The following is a 15,970-nucleotide window of genomic DNA, read 5'->3' on the forward strand; positions in this document are numbered from 1 at the left end:
ATTCTCATATCATCCCCTCCCTCATAGGTTGTGAGTGTGATATAGGTGGCGTCGTCAACACAGCCTGTGACGAGACATCAGGCCAATGTAATTGTCGCAGTAATATAGTCGGCCGGAGATGCACAGAGTAGGACTTTTTTTTAACCCAATATTTCAATATACAAAAGTTAGTCAATTTTCTTAAAAGTTAGGCTTATTGCAGTTTTTTTCTCTTGTTTCCTTTCAGGCCAGCAGTAGGCTACTATTTCCCCACCCTGCATCAGTTCAAGTATGAGGTGGAGGATGGGACCACACCAAATTCTAGACCTGTGCGCTTCGGTTACGACCCCCAAGAGTTCCCAGAGTTCAGTTGGAAGGGTTATGCCGTACTGACCCCTGCACAGGTAAGTGTGCAATATCAATATAATATATTGTTATTTGTGTTAAATACACCAAAAACAGGAACAGGAATTTTATTCAATCATATTTTACTGCTTATCCTCATGAGGGTCGCTGGGGTGCTGGAGCCTATCCCAGCTGTCTTTGGGCGAGAGGCGGGGTACTTTCTCAAATACTGTCTCTGCTCTAGTAGATGCCAAACCTCAAGTAAATACCTACTTTAGTTGTTCTGTAAATATATCTCAATTAATTACTTGTGACAAAACATTCTTTCACAATACATTTGAAATCAAATGAATAGAATTTGAAGTATATTTAATAACCCACATAATGCAAGTTGTCGGCGTCCAATGGAAAGCATGTATGTACGTATTTTGTATATTATATTAACATATTAATATATTATTTTATATATTTTATAATATTATAATATTATTATTAATATATTAATTTGTGGGAAAAAAGGAAAAAAAATCTCATAATTTTCAGTTACATCATTGATTTTAATCAGACACCAGAAAAATCTAAAATGAGATTTTACGACAATGGATTTAGACGTCTTACTTCTAACAAAACACCTAATGCTCTCTACAATTGAGTACATAAGCCACTATTTGAGGAAATATGTCATGTATGTCATTGCCACCCATACTCTTTGTATATCCAAGCAATGCTTTCTATCTTCCACTCTTTTCTTAACCTGTCTTTTTCAATAACAAACCACCAGCAATCTTTTCCACCTTGTTTATTGGTGTTTCTGTGGGTAACTGGTTTCTTTTCAGTCAGAAGTGATCCTCACTCTTTCCCTTGGCTTTCCTGGAACTTTCCATATTGTGTTGCGCTACGCCACAACACAACATAAGGGGGCCGTAGCGCGAGTAAGAGCAAAGGTCATGGTGGCGCATGAAGCCGCCTTTGACCGTAAGTGGAGGGCTTCACTTGACTGCGTTCTCCTCCCCTGCCTTGCCATGTGATTAAACTTATTAAACACCTTGTGCTTATCCCCTCATGCAACGCCGTTAACACTCCCGTCTCCCTCTCTGTGTAAGTCCGCTGTTTGTCACTCTCATCCCCTTCCTGCAGAGTGAAGTCAGAGTAACAGTGCATGTTGACCCAAAAGATGCCAGGCAGAGCTTATTCCGTTTGGTGCTGCGTTTCACTAACCCGGGTCGCAACAGTGTGACTGGTAGCATCAAGACGGCTAATAACAGAGGCAGTGCAGGTGAGTCAGCCTCTGGGAGTGTACTACTAAAGCAGTGTTTCCCAACATTTGTATGTCTTGTGTACCCACGAGCCTTCTTGTCATACCATGAGTACCCCATTACTCATGCATGTTGAGAATTCCCCAAAAGTATCATGTAATATAAGTGTTATGATTTTCTTGACTTTAGCCCATTTGCTGAGGAAAAACGAATGATCTAACTCACACACATCAGTCGGTTACTGACTGGTAGTTGGCAGAGCTAGTTGGTTTTAAGATGTGTAGCGAAGCCTGCTTTTGGTGGTACCGTGTCCGTAAGGAAGCAGTTTTTTCCTTCACAAGCCAACTCTAAAATGTTATTAAAATGTTAGTGTTATTTAAAAGTCAATTCTACATAATATGGGGCCTTTAAATCATCTAATAAACACCCCACAGTCACAAGAGTGGGTCATGAATGTCACAATTTTGCTCCAGCAGGGCCAAAACAGAGTAAGGATGTAGTTTTTCCAGAGAGTCCTCAGCCATCTTTCCTGACTGTGCCTGGCAATGGCTTCACTGAGCCTTTTAACTTGGCACCTGGGAAGTGGATCATTCACATAAAAGCTCAGGGGGTTCTATTGGTAAGTTGCATACATGCGTACCTATGGGAGTTTTTGTTTATCCCAATACTTTTGTCCATGTAGTTACTACATTGACCAAATGTTTCTTCCTCCTCAGGACTATTTGGTCCTGCTGCCCCAGGATTACTATGAAGCGCTTCGGCTTCAAGAAAACATCACAGAACCCTGCACATATGCACCCACAGCACGGAGGAACAAGAAGTGATTCAATGTTTTAACTTCTGTATTGGATGGTTTTACTGCATATTTCTTTGTTCTTGTTATTGTTGAGCTGCCTGCTGTGTCTCCTAGCTGTCTGTTGTACAAGCATGTGGCCATGGATGCGTTCAGCTCTGCCTCAGCCTCACAGGGAATCCTCTCGAGCAGGAGTGGTCGTAAGAGGAGGCAGGTTCGAGTGCATCGTCCCACCTCAGACCATCCTGAGATGACCCCTCTGAATGGGAGACAGGTGAAGTAAAAAACTAAAAAATGATCCAATCCAATCTACTTCTGTCATCTTTACATTTGTACAATTTGTGCAATTTTGTTGACTTATGTTTTGTTTTAATGACATCCCCTACCTCATACTTGTCAGAGTGCACGCTCGGGATTGCAGAAATTGTCATCTCCTTCAATGTGTTGAGACAGACACACATAAATTCAATAGTTTTTGTTTAGCTTAAACTTTGTTGGAGGTGTACATTCTGTGTGGCTTACGCTAGTTTTATCTATTATCAAATTTGGCATCAATAGTAGGCAATGGACTCACACCCCTTCAGTGTCTTAGTTGTTCTCCAATTGCACTTTTAAGATGGAAAAATAATAGCTCTGCATTGTGTGTGCTGCAGTCTCAGCTGCAACTCAGTCTACGTGTGCCTCACCCTGGACTTCATGCTCTTGTCCTGGAGTACGCCAGTGAGGTGGACAGTCTCCAGAACGTCAACATTCTCGTAAATGTCCAGCAGGGTGCACAGATCCGAGCCAGAGCCAATGTTTACAACTGTGTCTATAAGTAAGTATTGCAAAAATATCTTTCTTCCTTAAGACCACAAAAAGTATCAAAACGGTCGCTGTCTCCTGTATAGCTTTTTGTGTCGGAGTGTGGCAGTGGACAGCAGGAATCAGGTGGCCATGTTTCATCTCAGTCACAGAACAGAACTTCTTCTGCAGACGTCCACTGCCTCCTTTCTGCTGGTGAGACACATGTAGTCTTTGTTTAAACAGCATTGCTAAGTCGACACTACTATGTTTGACCGCAGCACAAAGTGTACGCCGTGCCTGAAAAGGAGTTCTCATTGGAGTACTTAGAGGCCAAGGTGCTGTGCGTCTCCACTCATGGTCGCTTCACTGTAGACAGGTAATCACATTGAATGTGTCTTAAAACACAGTTTTAACTGTACAGATTTTCCCTGTCAAACTACCACTTTACAATAAATTAACATTAGATTAAGATTCTATATTTCTTTTGTGATGGGAAGATACAGGGAACATGTGGTATAGTATTCAGTTTGACAAATCCAGCTTTAACTGAGGCTCAAGTCAAACAGTCAAACTTTACTCCCATTACATTCACTGCCATCCATTACAGTGAAGATGTCAATATGAAGCCCTGTCATTCACTCTACCAATAAAGTGAAAAATTCAAATTCTGGTAGTCTTGTATAGCAACATTTTTATTCATTCATTCATTCATTTTCTACCGCTTTTTCCTCATGAGGGTCGCGGGTGTGCTGGAGCCTATGCCAGCTGTCTTCAGGCGAGAGGCGGGGTACACCCTGGACTGGTCGCCAGCCAATCACAGGGCACATATAGACAAACAACCATTCACACTCACATTCATACCTATGGACAATTTGGAGTCGCTAATTAACCCAGCATGTTTTTGGAATGTGGGAGGAAACCCACGCATGCACGGGGAGAACATGCAAACTCCACACAGAGATGGCTGAGGGTGGAATTGAACCCTGGTCTCCTAGCTGTGAGGTTTGCGTGCTAACCACTCGACCGCCATGCCGCCCCGCAATATTTTTATTTTAGTGTTATTTCATATACTTAGTGCCAGAAATTAAAAGAAACTAAACATGCATTCTTTCATGCTTCCAGTCAGCATTGTGTTCTGAGGCATTTCAACAGTCCTTGGCCAGGCTGGGTTTTGCACGCGGCCCGTGATGGGAAAGTAACTACAGCTCACCAACAAGGCGAGAGCACGGACTGGCGGCAGAGAAGACAGTCAGACTTGTTTTCTGGTTTTCACCCTCACAGTGACAACATCCTGCTCAAGTACCCTCAGGTATTGATCAATCATCACCTTGGTTGTAATGAAAGTTGTGTCACCTTAAACACTTTTTATGTCCCTGCAGACAGGGATAAGTTTCACCCCTAAGGTGCCCCTCCCTGGCAGATACGTGCTTCTTGTGCATTATCACCAACTGGAGCATGTCTCTTACCCTGTGGAGGTCCAAGTGGAAGCTGGGCATAGCTGGAAGGGTTAGTGGAGAATACATTTGTTCCCATTGGATTGTAGAATGATTGTTTAAGAAACAAAGATAGCAAGAGGACTGCATGTACATGTCCATAAATGGCTTAAAAATCTATTAATTTCTTTATTTTTGCAGGTTCCATAAATGCATCGTTCTGTCCTTCAGTGTCAGGCTGCAGAGACGTCCTTGTTGCTGATGGCCGCATTGTCCTTGACTTTAGTCAGCAGACTTGGCAGCTGCCAAGCATCTCTGTAGTCATTCCTCCTCACAAAATCCTTATTCTGGTCAGTGATGTTTGTTGCTAAAAGAGTCTGTTGATATGGAAATAATGGTTGTGCACCTACCTATAGTTGCACCTGCTATAGACTGTTTGAATGACAAACCAGGGGCTAACATTACTTAAAGGGGACGTATTATGCCTTTTCCACTTTGCTGACCTATAAATATAGTTAGAATATTGTATTCTAGTGTTAAACAATGCCAAAGTTTAAGATAATGAGGTTTGTGCATTTGGAAATGAGCCCTAAAAGACGTTTGGGATGGCTCAAAACGCTCGGTTTGAAAAGGCACAGTAAAACTGTGCCTTTGTGATGTCAGAGAGAGGCGGACTTCCTTATATGGTTCATAGTTAGGCAGCACTTTGGGCATGTGACCAATCACAGCAGAGTAGGCATGCCCGTAGGCGGGCTGTTGGTGGAATAAATTAAAAGAGACCGTTTTGGCTGGAAGCACAAATCAAAGGAAATACAGCTGGAATATGTGCAGATTCAGCAAAATACATTTTTTTTCTGTGCGGGTTATTGTGTGTAGCTGCTCTATAAGAGTCCACAACTTGAGGGTTGAAAAATGAGCATAATAGGTCCCCTTTTAAAAGAGCACTATATATTATAGTGTATGCAGAGTCGGTGTATAGTGTATTACATATACATATATGCTTCCTTCTGTCTAACTGCCTTTTCCTGTTGTGCATAGGATCATATCTTTCTGGTTCCTGAGAGTCTTTACACACCTGACCTTCTCAAAGAGAAACCCCTGGATAAATCTGCACTTTTCATCCAGCAGTGCAGAGGAGAAGGCTTCTATATAGAGTAGGTGCTTAGCAGACGTTTATGTATTTAATGCCCTCTAGTGGTGATCTAATTTTTTTTTTTTATTTCTTGTTCCCCGCAGTCCAAGAACATCTTCACAGTTTTGCAGAGACTCTGCACGTTCCTTGGTTGCACTTTACAATGATGGAGCTCTGCCTTGCAATTGCGACCGCTCAGGCTCTACCGGAAGTGCCTGCGACCCAGCTGGAGGGCAGTGTCCATGCAGACCACACGTCATTGGGCAGAGGTGTACTAAGTGTGCTACGGGATACTATGGCTTTCCCTACTGCAGACGTGAGTGAATGTTACACCCAGTTAGCAGATGTACAGTTGTAATATGACATGTTTAATATTTAACTTGTTTTTATTTCTCTGCAGCTTGCGAGTGTGGCCGCAGGTTGTGCGACGAAGTGACAGGTCACTGTGTGTGCCCACCTCAGACAATCATACCGGCCTGTGAAGTGTGTCAGAACCAGACTTTTAGTTATCATCCTCTGCTCGGCTGTGAGGGGTGCGAGTGCTCCCAGAATGGCGTCCAGGTCGGTGCAGGGTCCAACTGCGACCATGTGACTGGACAGTGCAGGTGAACAGATAATGAACTCCACTACATTATTTGCATTATTGATTATTACTGTATGGGAATTTTTGAAAAAAAATATTGGCCTACTTCATTGATTTGTGGTATTGTTATGATACCCAATATGTTATGTGTGTATTTGTGTGTAGATGCAAGCCCAGGATTGGTGGACGGCAGTGTAATCGATGTGCTGCAGGTTATCACCACTTTCCCGAATGTGTGCCTTGTGACTGCGAACAAGGTGGTGTCACACCTGAGGTGTGTCACCCCGACACAGGGAGGTGTCTCTGTAAGGTACATGCTTGGGTCGTAAAGAATTTATGTCCATTTTTTTCATTTTGCCAAAGTGTGATATATGCTGGTTTGATAAGGTCATGGTTTCTATGCCATTGTCTTCAATCTTGGACATGCAGTCATGTGGAAAAAGTAGCAAAACTGTTCCAATGTTTTCACCCGACAGTAAATTACATGGTGATCAAAATGCTTTGGAAGACATACCAGCATACATGTAACACAAATATTCTCAAAGGTTTATAATCATTAGACAATTGGTCAAAAACAATTGGTCAATAACATTCATTCATTTTCTACTGCTGTCTTCGGGCGAGAGGCAGGGTACACCCTGGACTGGTTGCCAGCCAATCGCAGGGCACATATAGACAAACAACCATTCACACTCACATTCATACCTATGGACAATTTGGAGTCTGCAATTAACCTAGCGTTTTTTTTGGAATGTGGAAGGAAACCGGAGTACCCGGGGGGAATATGCAAACTCCACACAGAGATGGCCGAGGGTGGAATTGAACCCTGGTCTCCTAGCTGTAAGGTCTGTGTGCTAACCACTCGACCGCTGTGCCACCCAAGGTCAATAACAATTGGTCAATAATAGTACGTGCCTCTGCAAAGACTTTTTGCTTGATGGCGATTATGGTATGGTGGGTTTACTGTAGAGCGCAATGAGTGGTGAGAGAAATTTCTTAGCCATTCTATTCATGGGGTTTAATAACAGTGCTGCTATGTGGTTGTATTCGTCACAAAAACACAGTAAAACACAGTATAGGTGCATGTTTTGACACATTTCCATACGCTTGTGTGTAGTGTTTATGGACTCCAGACTTTAAGCAGTCATTGTATATTCTATATGCACAGGATTATTCAAAAAGAATGAATGGGTTTCATGATGCATTGCTACATTTCTCAAGCATCATATACGTATATATCACAAGAGGTTATATTACTTAGGCTTTGACTTTCTCACATCTCTTTCTCTTGTAGAAAAACGTTGCCGGCATCAGGTGCAACATGTGTCAGGGCGGCTCTTTCTACTTCGACCCTTCCAACCCGAATGGGTGTACCAGCTGCTTTTGCTTTGGCGCCACTGACCAATGTCAAAGCTCCAACAAACGCAGGGGGAAGGTCTGTAGATGTTGCTGTATCGAATTGTTGATGTTTTGTGATTGTGCAGCACTTTTTTTTGTCTTTTAATGAACGCCTATGTATTCCCTGTCTTGGCTTTAGTTTGTCGACATGCGTGGCTGGAAGTTGGACAGTCCCGACCACAGAGAGGTACAGTCCGTGTTGAACACGGCCAGTAACACGGTGGTAGCAGATGTCCAGGAGCTTCCATCTTCAGTTCAAGCGTTACACTGGGTGGCACCACCCTCATACCAAGGAAACAGGGTGAGCCCATGCTTGTACTTATTGGTACTAGAATCAAGTAAGCACACTGATATTTAATTGGCCCTTTTGCTGCACCTTCTTTTTTACATGAAACATTTCTATCCATTTAAATCTATTGTAATTTTTCTCCAAGTATTGTAGGAGATTCGACAGTCAGATGAATGAGACTCAGATTAACTGAAACAATTCATGTAAATCCAATTAATCAGTTCCAGAAAGCCAAAAATGTTAACATATAATGTTTTTTTCAATAATTATACAATTATAGCTTGACACTGTAAATGATGAATTCAATGGATAAATGAACATTTAAGGTTATTTTTACCTTCATTGAATATGTCTTGACATGTCTGTTGCCAAACACACAATATGGCAGCAAGATCAACAACTTCCTCTTCAACACCGCCTTGCTATATTGCCATGAGTTATTTCTTGACAACAGTCTTCCTCAATAACCCAAACTGGTGTTAAAGAAAGTGGTCCTACTTCTTGATTTTATATACTATTTATATGCTTTTTTTAGCACACAGCAACACCTGATACAACTTGTCGCTGCGCCTTCTTGTTTAATGACTTGACTGCGTTATTTCAAGCTATCATTTACGAGAAGGGCACTGATACAAAAAAACATGTTTCTGTTTTTACTGGCAGGTTTCATCTTATGGTGGATTCCTTACCTACCAAGCAAAATCATTTGGCATTCCCAGTGAAGGAATGCCCCTGATGGACAGAACACCCGATGTCCTGCTGACTGTATGTATTTATAATGTCTTCACTCTTCAATTGATAATATTCGCATATATATAGTATATCCATATGTTGTCACCTCCAGGGTCAGGACATGACATTGGTCCATTTAGCACCTGACATACAGCTGCCAGACAGAGTCTATCAGGGCAGAGTCCAGCTTGTGGAGGTAAACCTGTAGCCAAGTGTGTAGCCAATACTTGAATTGAACATTATACTATACATCTATTTCAATGTTTTTTCTCCAATGGTTTGTTCTTACAGGCAAACTGGCGTCATGCTGGATCTAACAGGCCCGTGTCCAGAGAACAGCTCATGATGGTCCTGGCTGCTCTGGTCCATGTCAGGATCAGAGCCTTGTACTTCACTCAAAGCCAGCGACTGAGTCTCGGCGAGGTGGGCATGGAGGAGGCCACCAACACGGGGACAGGGGCTCCTGGGAACAACGTAGAGGTCTGTTCCTGCCCCCCTCAGTTCACAGGAAACTCCTGTGAGGTGAGTGACTCAAAGCAGTTGTCCATTCAGTGAAGACAGTATCAAAATCGTTGGGGAAGTATATATATAGATATACTACATATAGATAACCAGTTCTGGAGTAAAACTCTCACTTCTCTTGTAATATTCATTCATCATTAATTCATTCATTTTCTACCGCTTATCCTCATGAGGGTTGCGGGTGTGCTGGAGCCTATCCCAGCTGTCTTCAGGCGAGAGGCGGGGTACACCCTGGACTGGTCGCCAGTCAATCACATATCTTATATGAGGTGTCACAATATGGACTGACTTGTGGTGTGTGAAGTGTGAGGGCGTATTTTTCCAGATACCTCAAAGGAATACCGTCCTGAACTTGTGTGGTTCTCTTGTGAAATTCATGAACACAAAGCCCCATTTTTCCAAAACATCCTTCAGGGAAACCAAGTGAGAGAGAACCTCGTAGCCTTTGAGTGAAATAGTGCGGTGTCATCTTCGGGGAGCGGAACCTCCCCTTCGTTCTTTCATTTTGCCCAGACACGCCTGAACTCAACATTGCCCCCTTTTCCTCCAGGGAATAAATTCATCGGCTCACAAGACTTGGGTGGAATGTGTATGCTCCTGGAAAACAACCAGTTGGGGAGTTGTGCGGCCAACATTGCGTTGCCCTGGGCTAGGATTTGCACAATCACGCAGACATAATATTAGTGATAATAAAGCTGGGATTACTGTCACGGTTACAGCTTATAAAGACCTGACCAGGCTGTGAGGGTTCATGGTCCAGCTGCTAAGGAAAAGGCAGTGTATTTGCTCCTAAAATCAATTTTTTATACGCACATTCCATCAGCTTGTGTTTGTTTTCAGTGTTTTCATGTATGAGCCATCCTTTTATTTGGAATCTACAGGTGGGGTCTTGCATGGGGAAACATCACCTTACCTCAATGTTACTCATAAACTCTGATTGTGTATGCCCTCAGTCACTTACAGTACAAGTGTGTGTCTGTGGGAGTGACTGTCTGAAAGTCCAGCAGACACACCCACTTGAGTGTTTGCACAGTGTGATTCAGGTGTGACTGTGTGTCTGACACTCCTGGCTGTGCTGAACATAATTACAAACCACAGACTACAATTTTCAAAATATAGTTGTTCCTTCACTGTGTTATGATTTTTCAAAAATATATTATTTAATAATAATGTTTTGTGGTTGAATACAGCCTTTAATTAGTTAAAAAAATGTCCATATTGAAGCAAATGTATGTATTTTCTTTAAATTGAGCATCTTGCAGTGGAATTTCTGTAAGTGTCCAAAAAAGGTTTTTGTTAAAATAGAACATTTCCGACTGTTTTTTGGTTTGCAAACATTTTCTGGTTAGCGAACAATATGGTGTGTGTTGGGTGGCATGGCGGTCGAGTGGTTAGCGCGCAGACCTCACAGCTAGGAGACCAGGGTTCCACCCTCGGCCATCTCTGTGTGGAGTTTGCATGTTCTCCCCGTGCATGCGTGGGTTTTCTCCGGGTACTCCGGTTTCTTCCCACATTCCAAAAACATGCTAGGTTAATTGGCGACTCCAAATTGTCCATAGGTATGAATGTGAGTGTGAATGGTTATTTGTCTATATGTGCCCTGTGATTGGCTGGCGACCAGTCCAGGGTGTACCCCACTTTGAACTTTATTTTGCTCCAGTTTGGGTTACAGTTTTGAGGTGAGGAACATTACTGAATTCAATAAATAACTCATGGCAAAACAGGAAGGTGGTGTCCGGTTAGGTGTCTCGCTGCCACATTGTGTCTTTGGGAACAGTGACGTCAAGAATCATGTCTTCAATGAAGGTAAAAGTAAACTTAAATGTTCATTTATCCCTTTCATTATATGTATTTATATGCCTTTCAAATAGTTTTCTTTTTTTTAAAAAATAGTAAAACTGTAAACACTTGGTCAGCATCCGTTTACGGATTAATGACTGTAACCCACCTTCCACTGTACATACAGTATATTAGATGCTGTGAATGATATGCAGTATTCTACACTGGTCACTAGATACTGTGATGTTTGGTGAGACGCAGAAGCACCAGACGTGATCGCTGGAACAACAGGCTTTTATTGCATGTATGCATTATCTCATAATAGGCACAAAAATACCCCAGCAGTAATCCATGCCAAACAAAAACTCAGCTTTGATGTCACTTCCTGTCGGCTTGCCACTCAGCTCCCCTATGGAACATACAGTATTTATATCAACACACACAAACACCTATTAATGTGTTGTGAAGCTGCATTTAGGTAGACAAAGTGAACATTCTCGAATGAGCTCTGGAGGAAAGGAATGAGATCACATGTAAACACCTGCATGTGCATGCTTGTATGCCTGCGTACACTCAGTGGAGTTGGAGATGGGCGTGTCCTCATTGTCTGTGTGTATGTGTAAGAGGCTGAAGCAGGGGAAAGTGGAGCGTTATTTTGCATAGACTAGGCATCGGGAATGTCAGATCACTCCATGGCTCATCGCGGGCATGGCAAATGGGTTCTGTTCAGAGCCCTGCTGTGGGGGGCTTTGGTGGCACTGTGCTGGGCAGGCAACAGGCCCATGCAGAAAGAGAGGGTGTTGAGACCCCGCTATAGCAGACACAACGAGAGATGGACGCGAAGGATAAGACACCAGGAGGATCAGCGAGTAGTATATCCGTCTTTGAACGATCGGGGTGCGCTTGTGTACCCTTCGGGGCGTGATGGGGGCCAAGTGGTTGAGTTTCCTTCTGTCAATGACGACTCAGCCTGGGCTCCGATTGAGGTAAAGCTCTCTCAAGTGTGTTTGTTTATCTCCAGAAGGGCAAAGGGCAGTGAGTTAATGTTTCCTCTGGTTAACGTTTATCGCTATTAAGAAAAATTACCTTTCTGAAGGTGTGTACATTATTTCTGTACAAATGCAATTAACGATCAGTTAAAACTTATGTCTTATATATGTCTGTTGCATGTTTGTCTTTTTGTAGAACTGTGCTCCTGGGTTCTTTCGAGACGGCAACGGGCCATACCTGGGCCGCTGTGTGCCCTGTAACTGTAACGGTCTTGCAGACGAGTGTGAGGACTGGACCGGAAGGTGCTTGGTAAGATATGACGACTCTGCTTTAGTTCTTATGTACGTGTCAGTAAAGTCATTTCCATGTGATACATCATACTTTTTATGACTTTATGACTTTTTTCTTTTACTCATTTACATTTCAACTTTAACTTAATGCAATTTAAAAGCTGAATACATGAAATACATACAACAGGATTTGTTCCTATTTTCTTTAAGAATAGGACAAATCAAATGGCATACTATAAAATAATAATAATGTACATGCTTTTCATTTGCAGGGCGAGCAATATTTGTAATAAAAATTTGAAAATTATTATAAAAATAATACATTAAACTAATGTATATCTACAGTATATACCGGGATCGGTCGATATTACAAATGTACACAATGCAAAGGCGACCTACAGCCTTGCTATGAAGGTTCAATCATTTAGATTCCATCTATTTTCTATGCCGCTTATCCTCACTTGGGTCGCAGGGGTATGCTGGAGCCTATTTCCGCTGACTTTGGGTGAGAGGATCTGCATTAATATACTTTAATTGTTTAAATGTTTTAAAATATGTACTCTTTTTTGTAGTTTTTCCTTATTTTAATATACTTTTGTCACCCATCTCGTGTTCGCTTTAAAAGCCCAATGGTATCCTTGTCATTACTCACCATGAAGGGAGGATGAGCCTGTGCACTTTTAAAAAAATCTCAACCATCTCCATTATGTTATCGACATGCAAGACCGGGCCTGTGTGCTTGTTGGATCTCCACCCTTGCAGCGTGTAGTGCGACGGACACAAGCTTGCACATCAAATACATTCTTTATGATAGCGTGGCACGAAAACGTCATACATCTTTAGCCCCCTTGCATGTTTTGCAAACAAAAGCCTTGATGGTTGACTTCCATGGTTGTGTACAATTTTCTCTTATTTTTAGAACTGTCAGTACAACACAGCAGGAGACAGATGTGAATACTGCAAAGAAGGATATTACGGTAACGCGGCTCAGAGGACGTGCAAAGTGTGCCCATGCCCTTTCAGTGCATCTACAAACAGGTACAAAAATATAAAATAAAAAATGTCACCTCAGCTAGCTGTTGGTCATTAGTTACATAACACATATGTTGCATTCCCAGTTTTGCAGTAGCTTGCAGAGAGATCTACGGAGACATCCAGTGCATTTGCAGTGCAGGCTACACTGGAGAAAGATGTGAGAAGTAAGTATGACCAATAAGGATATTTTCTAGTTGAAATCCCTCCACTGTCTCACCTGTTCTCTTTCTCCATAGGTGTGCCCCTGGTTTCTATGGTGACCCCTTGGCTCCGGGAGGAAGTTGCAGGCCCTGTAATTGCCATGGCAACGGCATCACCTGCGATCCCAACACTGGAGGTTACATTTTTAGATTTTTTTTTATTGTATTATAGACATACGGTATTAAGCCATCATTTATCACGGTTAATTGCTTCCCGACCAAAACAGCCATGAAATTTTGCACACGCAGAAACAATTTTTTGAAGTGGTACTTGGCGTAAAAAGTTTGTCTTTATACTCAAATAATATGTTTCATATTATGGGTGTAGTTTGCTGCAGTGTAGTCCTGCATAATGCCATACTGAGAGTGGCTGAATAATATAGGCTGATATCATATAATATAAATTGATACCAATGCAAAGCATTTTCAAAATATTACCATTATATTATTTTAAAATCAGAATATTAATTAGGGCGGCACGGCGGTCGAGTAGTTAGCGCGCAGACCTCACAGCTAGGAGACCAGGGTTCAATTCCACCCTCGGCCATCTCTGTGTGGAGTTTGCATGTTCTCTCCGTGCATGCGTGGGTTTTCTCCGGGTACTCCGGTTTCCTCCCACATTCCAAAAACATGCTAGGTTAATTGGTGACTCCAAATTGTCCATAGGTATGAATGTGAGTGTGAATGGTTGTTTGTCTATATGTGCCCTGTGATTGGCTGGCGACCAGTCCAGGGTGTACCCCGCCTCTCGCCCGAAGACAGCTGGGATAGGCTCCAGCACCCCCGCGACCCTTGTGAGGAAAAAGCGGTAGAAAATGAATGAATGAATGAGAATATTAATTATTATGATACATATTTTCACAACTTTTGTATTAGATCATTAGATTGTGCAGGTTTGCAGTGAAAGTGTATTTTCCATATAATTTAGTCATACAAAATTCTTTGCAGTTTGCAAGAACACACTGGAGCCTGGAGACACAAACACAGACGACCGCTGCCAAGGTGATTCAACTTAACATTAAACAACAAAGCTGACGTTTTATCCTTGATATCTACTTCATATCCTCCATTGCTTTCCACAGAATGTGATAACTGTGCCCAGACTTTACTGAAAGACATGGAGAAGATGGATGACGAGCTGGCACGAATCAAAGCCCAGCTGGACAACGCCTCAGCCAGCGCCTCTTCACAGGACCAGCTCAAGAAGCTGGAGCGAGCCATGTCCGACACCAAGGTAAGCAGAACCAGTCCACAGACCAACTGCAGTTTTCTTTTTTAAAGATTTTTCAACAATTTTAAACACGTCTTAGTGGTCCCTCAATGGTGTATAGTAAGTGTGTTGTCCAAAATGTAGCCTTGATGCAATTTTAGTGTAAAAATGCGATTAGTAAACCCTACTGAGATCACAGATTTTTATGTCTGTAGCTTTAATACTAATGAGCTGTTGATGCCATATATCGCATACACCAACATAACATTAAGGATTGGTATAGGACAGAGGACGGCACCCTTTACTCTTCCAGTAAAGAAAAATAGTCTGGAGCAGCATATAAACTTTTAAAAGTTTGAATCTTTCTTAATTTTACTTGTTAAAATAGCAGATTAAACAGACAAAAGTACAGTGTGCATGTTTTCCTCACGAGGGTCGCGGGGGGTGCTGGAGCCTATCCCAGCTGTCTTCGGGCGAGAGGCGGGGTACACCCTGGACTGGTCGCCAGCCAATCACAGGGCACATATAGACAAACAACCATTCACACTCACATTCATACCTATGGACAATTTGGAGTCGCCAATTAACCTAGCATGTTTTTGGAATGTGGGAGGAAACCGGAGTACCCGGAGAAAACCCACGCATGCACGGGGAGAACATGCAAACTCCACACAGTCTCTAGGGAACATTAAAAAGTTCCTTTTGCAAAATAGGGGACCCTTAGCTGTAGCATTGTGGTTAACAAGTCAAGACACATTCAGTATATAGTTATGCTTTGAGTACATTGTGCACACTCATCATTCATGCTATGTACACACATACAGCACACACATGCACATGTATTGACACATAATGTCAGGATGGGTGCGCTTATGCAAACATTCCAGATTGGAGCACTGATAAGTAATCACAGTGCATTTTGTCCCACACTATGCCTCAACATGTCTTAACAATCATGCACTGAAAAAAGGAACATCAATTAAAAAAATATTATATTGTCAAATTTTATTCATTAAAAAAATGTTCATTTCATTTATTTGAAATGTTTGCATAGAATCTGGTCCACAAATTCAGCTCGTCTGTCAACGGCCAAAATTCCAGGGTCAAGCAGCTGGAAGAAGACATGCAAACCCTCTCAGATGACATCGCCGCTCTGAGAGACAAGGTAGATCACACGGGAAATGGGAAAAAAAGATCCATGTACAATGATACGTTTTC

General features: G+C 42.2%; 1 protein-coding gene across 1 annotated transcript in view; it reads left to right on the forward strand.

The window, feature by feature from the left end:
- Positions 1-15,970, forward strand: part of LOC131126501 (laminin subunit alpha-3-like) — a 65,369-nt gene that overhangs the window by 34,971 nt on the left and 14,428 nt on the right. Inside the window, exons 20-47 of the mRNA XM_058069120.2 lie at positions 28-127; positions 227-383; positions 1,462-1,600; positions 2,057-2,199; positions 2,297-2,400; positions 2,491-2,647; positions 3,027-3,190; positions 3,264-3,372; positions 3,438-3,535; positions 4,282-4,468; positions 4,539-4,665; positions 4,794-4,942; positions 5,631-5,746; positions 5,829-6,040; positions 6,125-6,329; positions 6,473-6,617; positions 7,602-7,742; positions 7,845-8,006; positions 8,658-8,759; positions 8,839-8,922; positions 9,018-9,248; positions 12,213-12,326; positions 13,227-13,345; positions 13,426-13,506; positions 13,579-13,679; positions 14,491-14,544; positions 14,625-14,776; positions 15,807-15,917. Coding sequence (XP_057925103.2) covers positions 28-127; positions 227-383; positions 1,462-1,600; positions 2,057-2,199; positions 2,297-2,400; positions 2,491-2,647; positions 3,027-3,190; positions 3,264-3,372; positions 3,438-3,535; positions 4,282-4,468; positions 4,539-4,665; positions 4,794-4,942; positions 5,631-5,746; positions 5,829-6,040; positions 6,125-6,329; positions 6,473-6,617; positions 7,602-7,742; positions 7,845-8,006; positions 8,658-8,759; positions 8,839-8,922; positions 9,018-9,248; positions 12,213-12,326; positions 13,227-13,345; positions 13,426-13,506; positions 13,579-13,679; positions 14,491-14,544; positions 14,625-14,776; positions 15,807-15,917 — 3,764 coding nt within the window. The remainder of the gene's footprint in view (positions 1-27; positions 128-226; positions 384-1,461; positions 1,601-2,056; positions 2,200-2,296; positions 2,401-2,490; positions 2,648-3,026; positions 3,191-3,263; positions 3,373-3,437; positions 3,536-4,281; positions 4,469-4,538; positions 4,666-4,793; positions 4,943-5,630; positions 5,747-5,828; positions 6,041-6,124; positions 6,330-6,472; positions 6,618-7,601; positions 7,743-7,844; positions 8,007-8,657; positions 8,760-8,838; positions 8,923-9,017; positions 9,249-12,212; positions 12,327-13,226; positions 13,346-13,425; positions 13,507-13,578; positions 13,680-14,490; positions 14,545-14,624; positions 14,777-15,806; positions 15,918-15,970) is intronic.

The sequence above is a fragment of the Doryrhamphus excisus genome, linkage group LG6 (genome assembly GCF_037039965.1).
Source record: "Doryrhamphus excisus strain RoL-2023G ecotype Guam linkage group LG6, RoL_Dexc_Guam_v1.1, whole genome shotgun sequence".
Lineage (NCBI taxonomy): Eukaryota > Metazoa > Chordata > Actinopteri > Syngnathiformes > Syngnathidae > Doryrhamphus > Doryrhamphus excisus.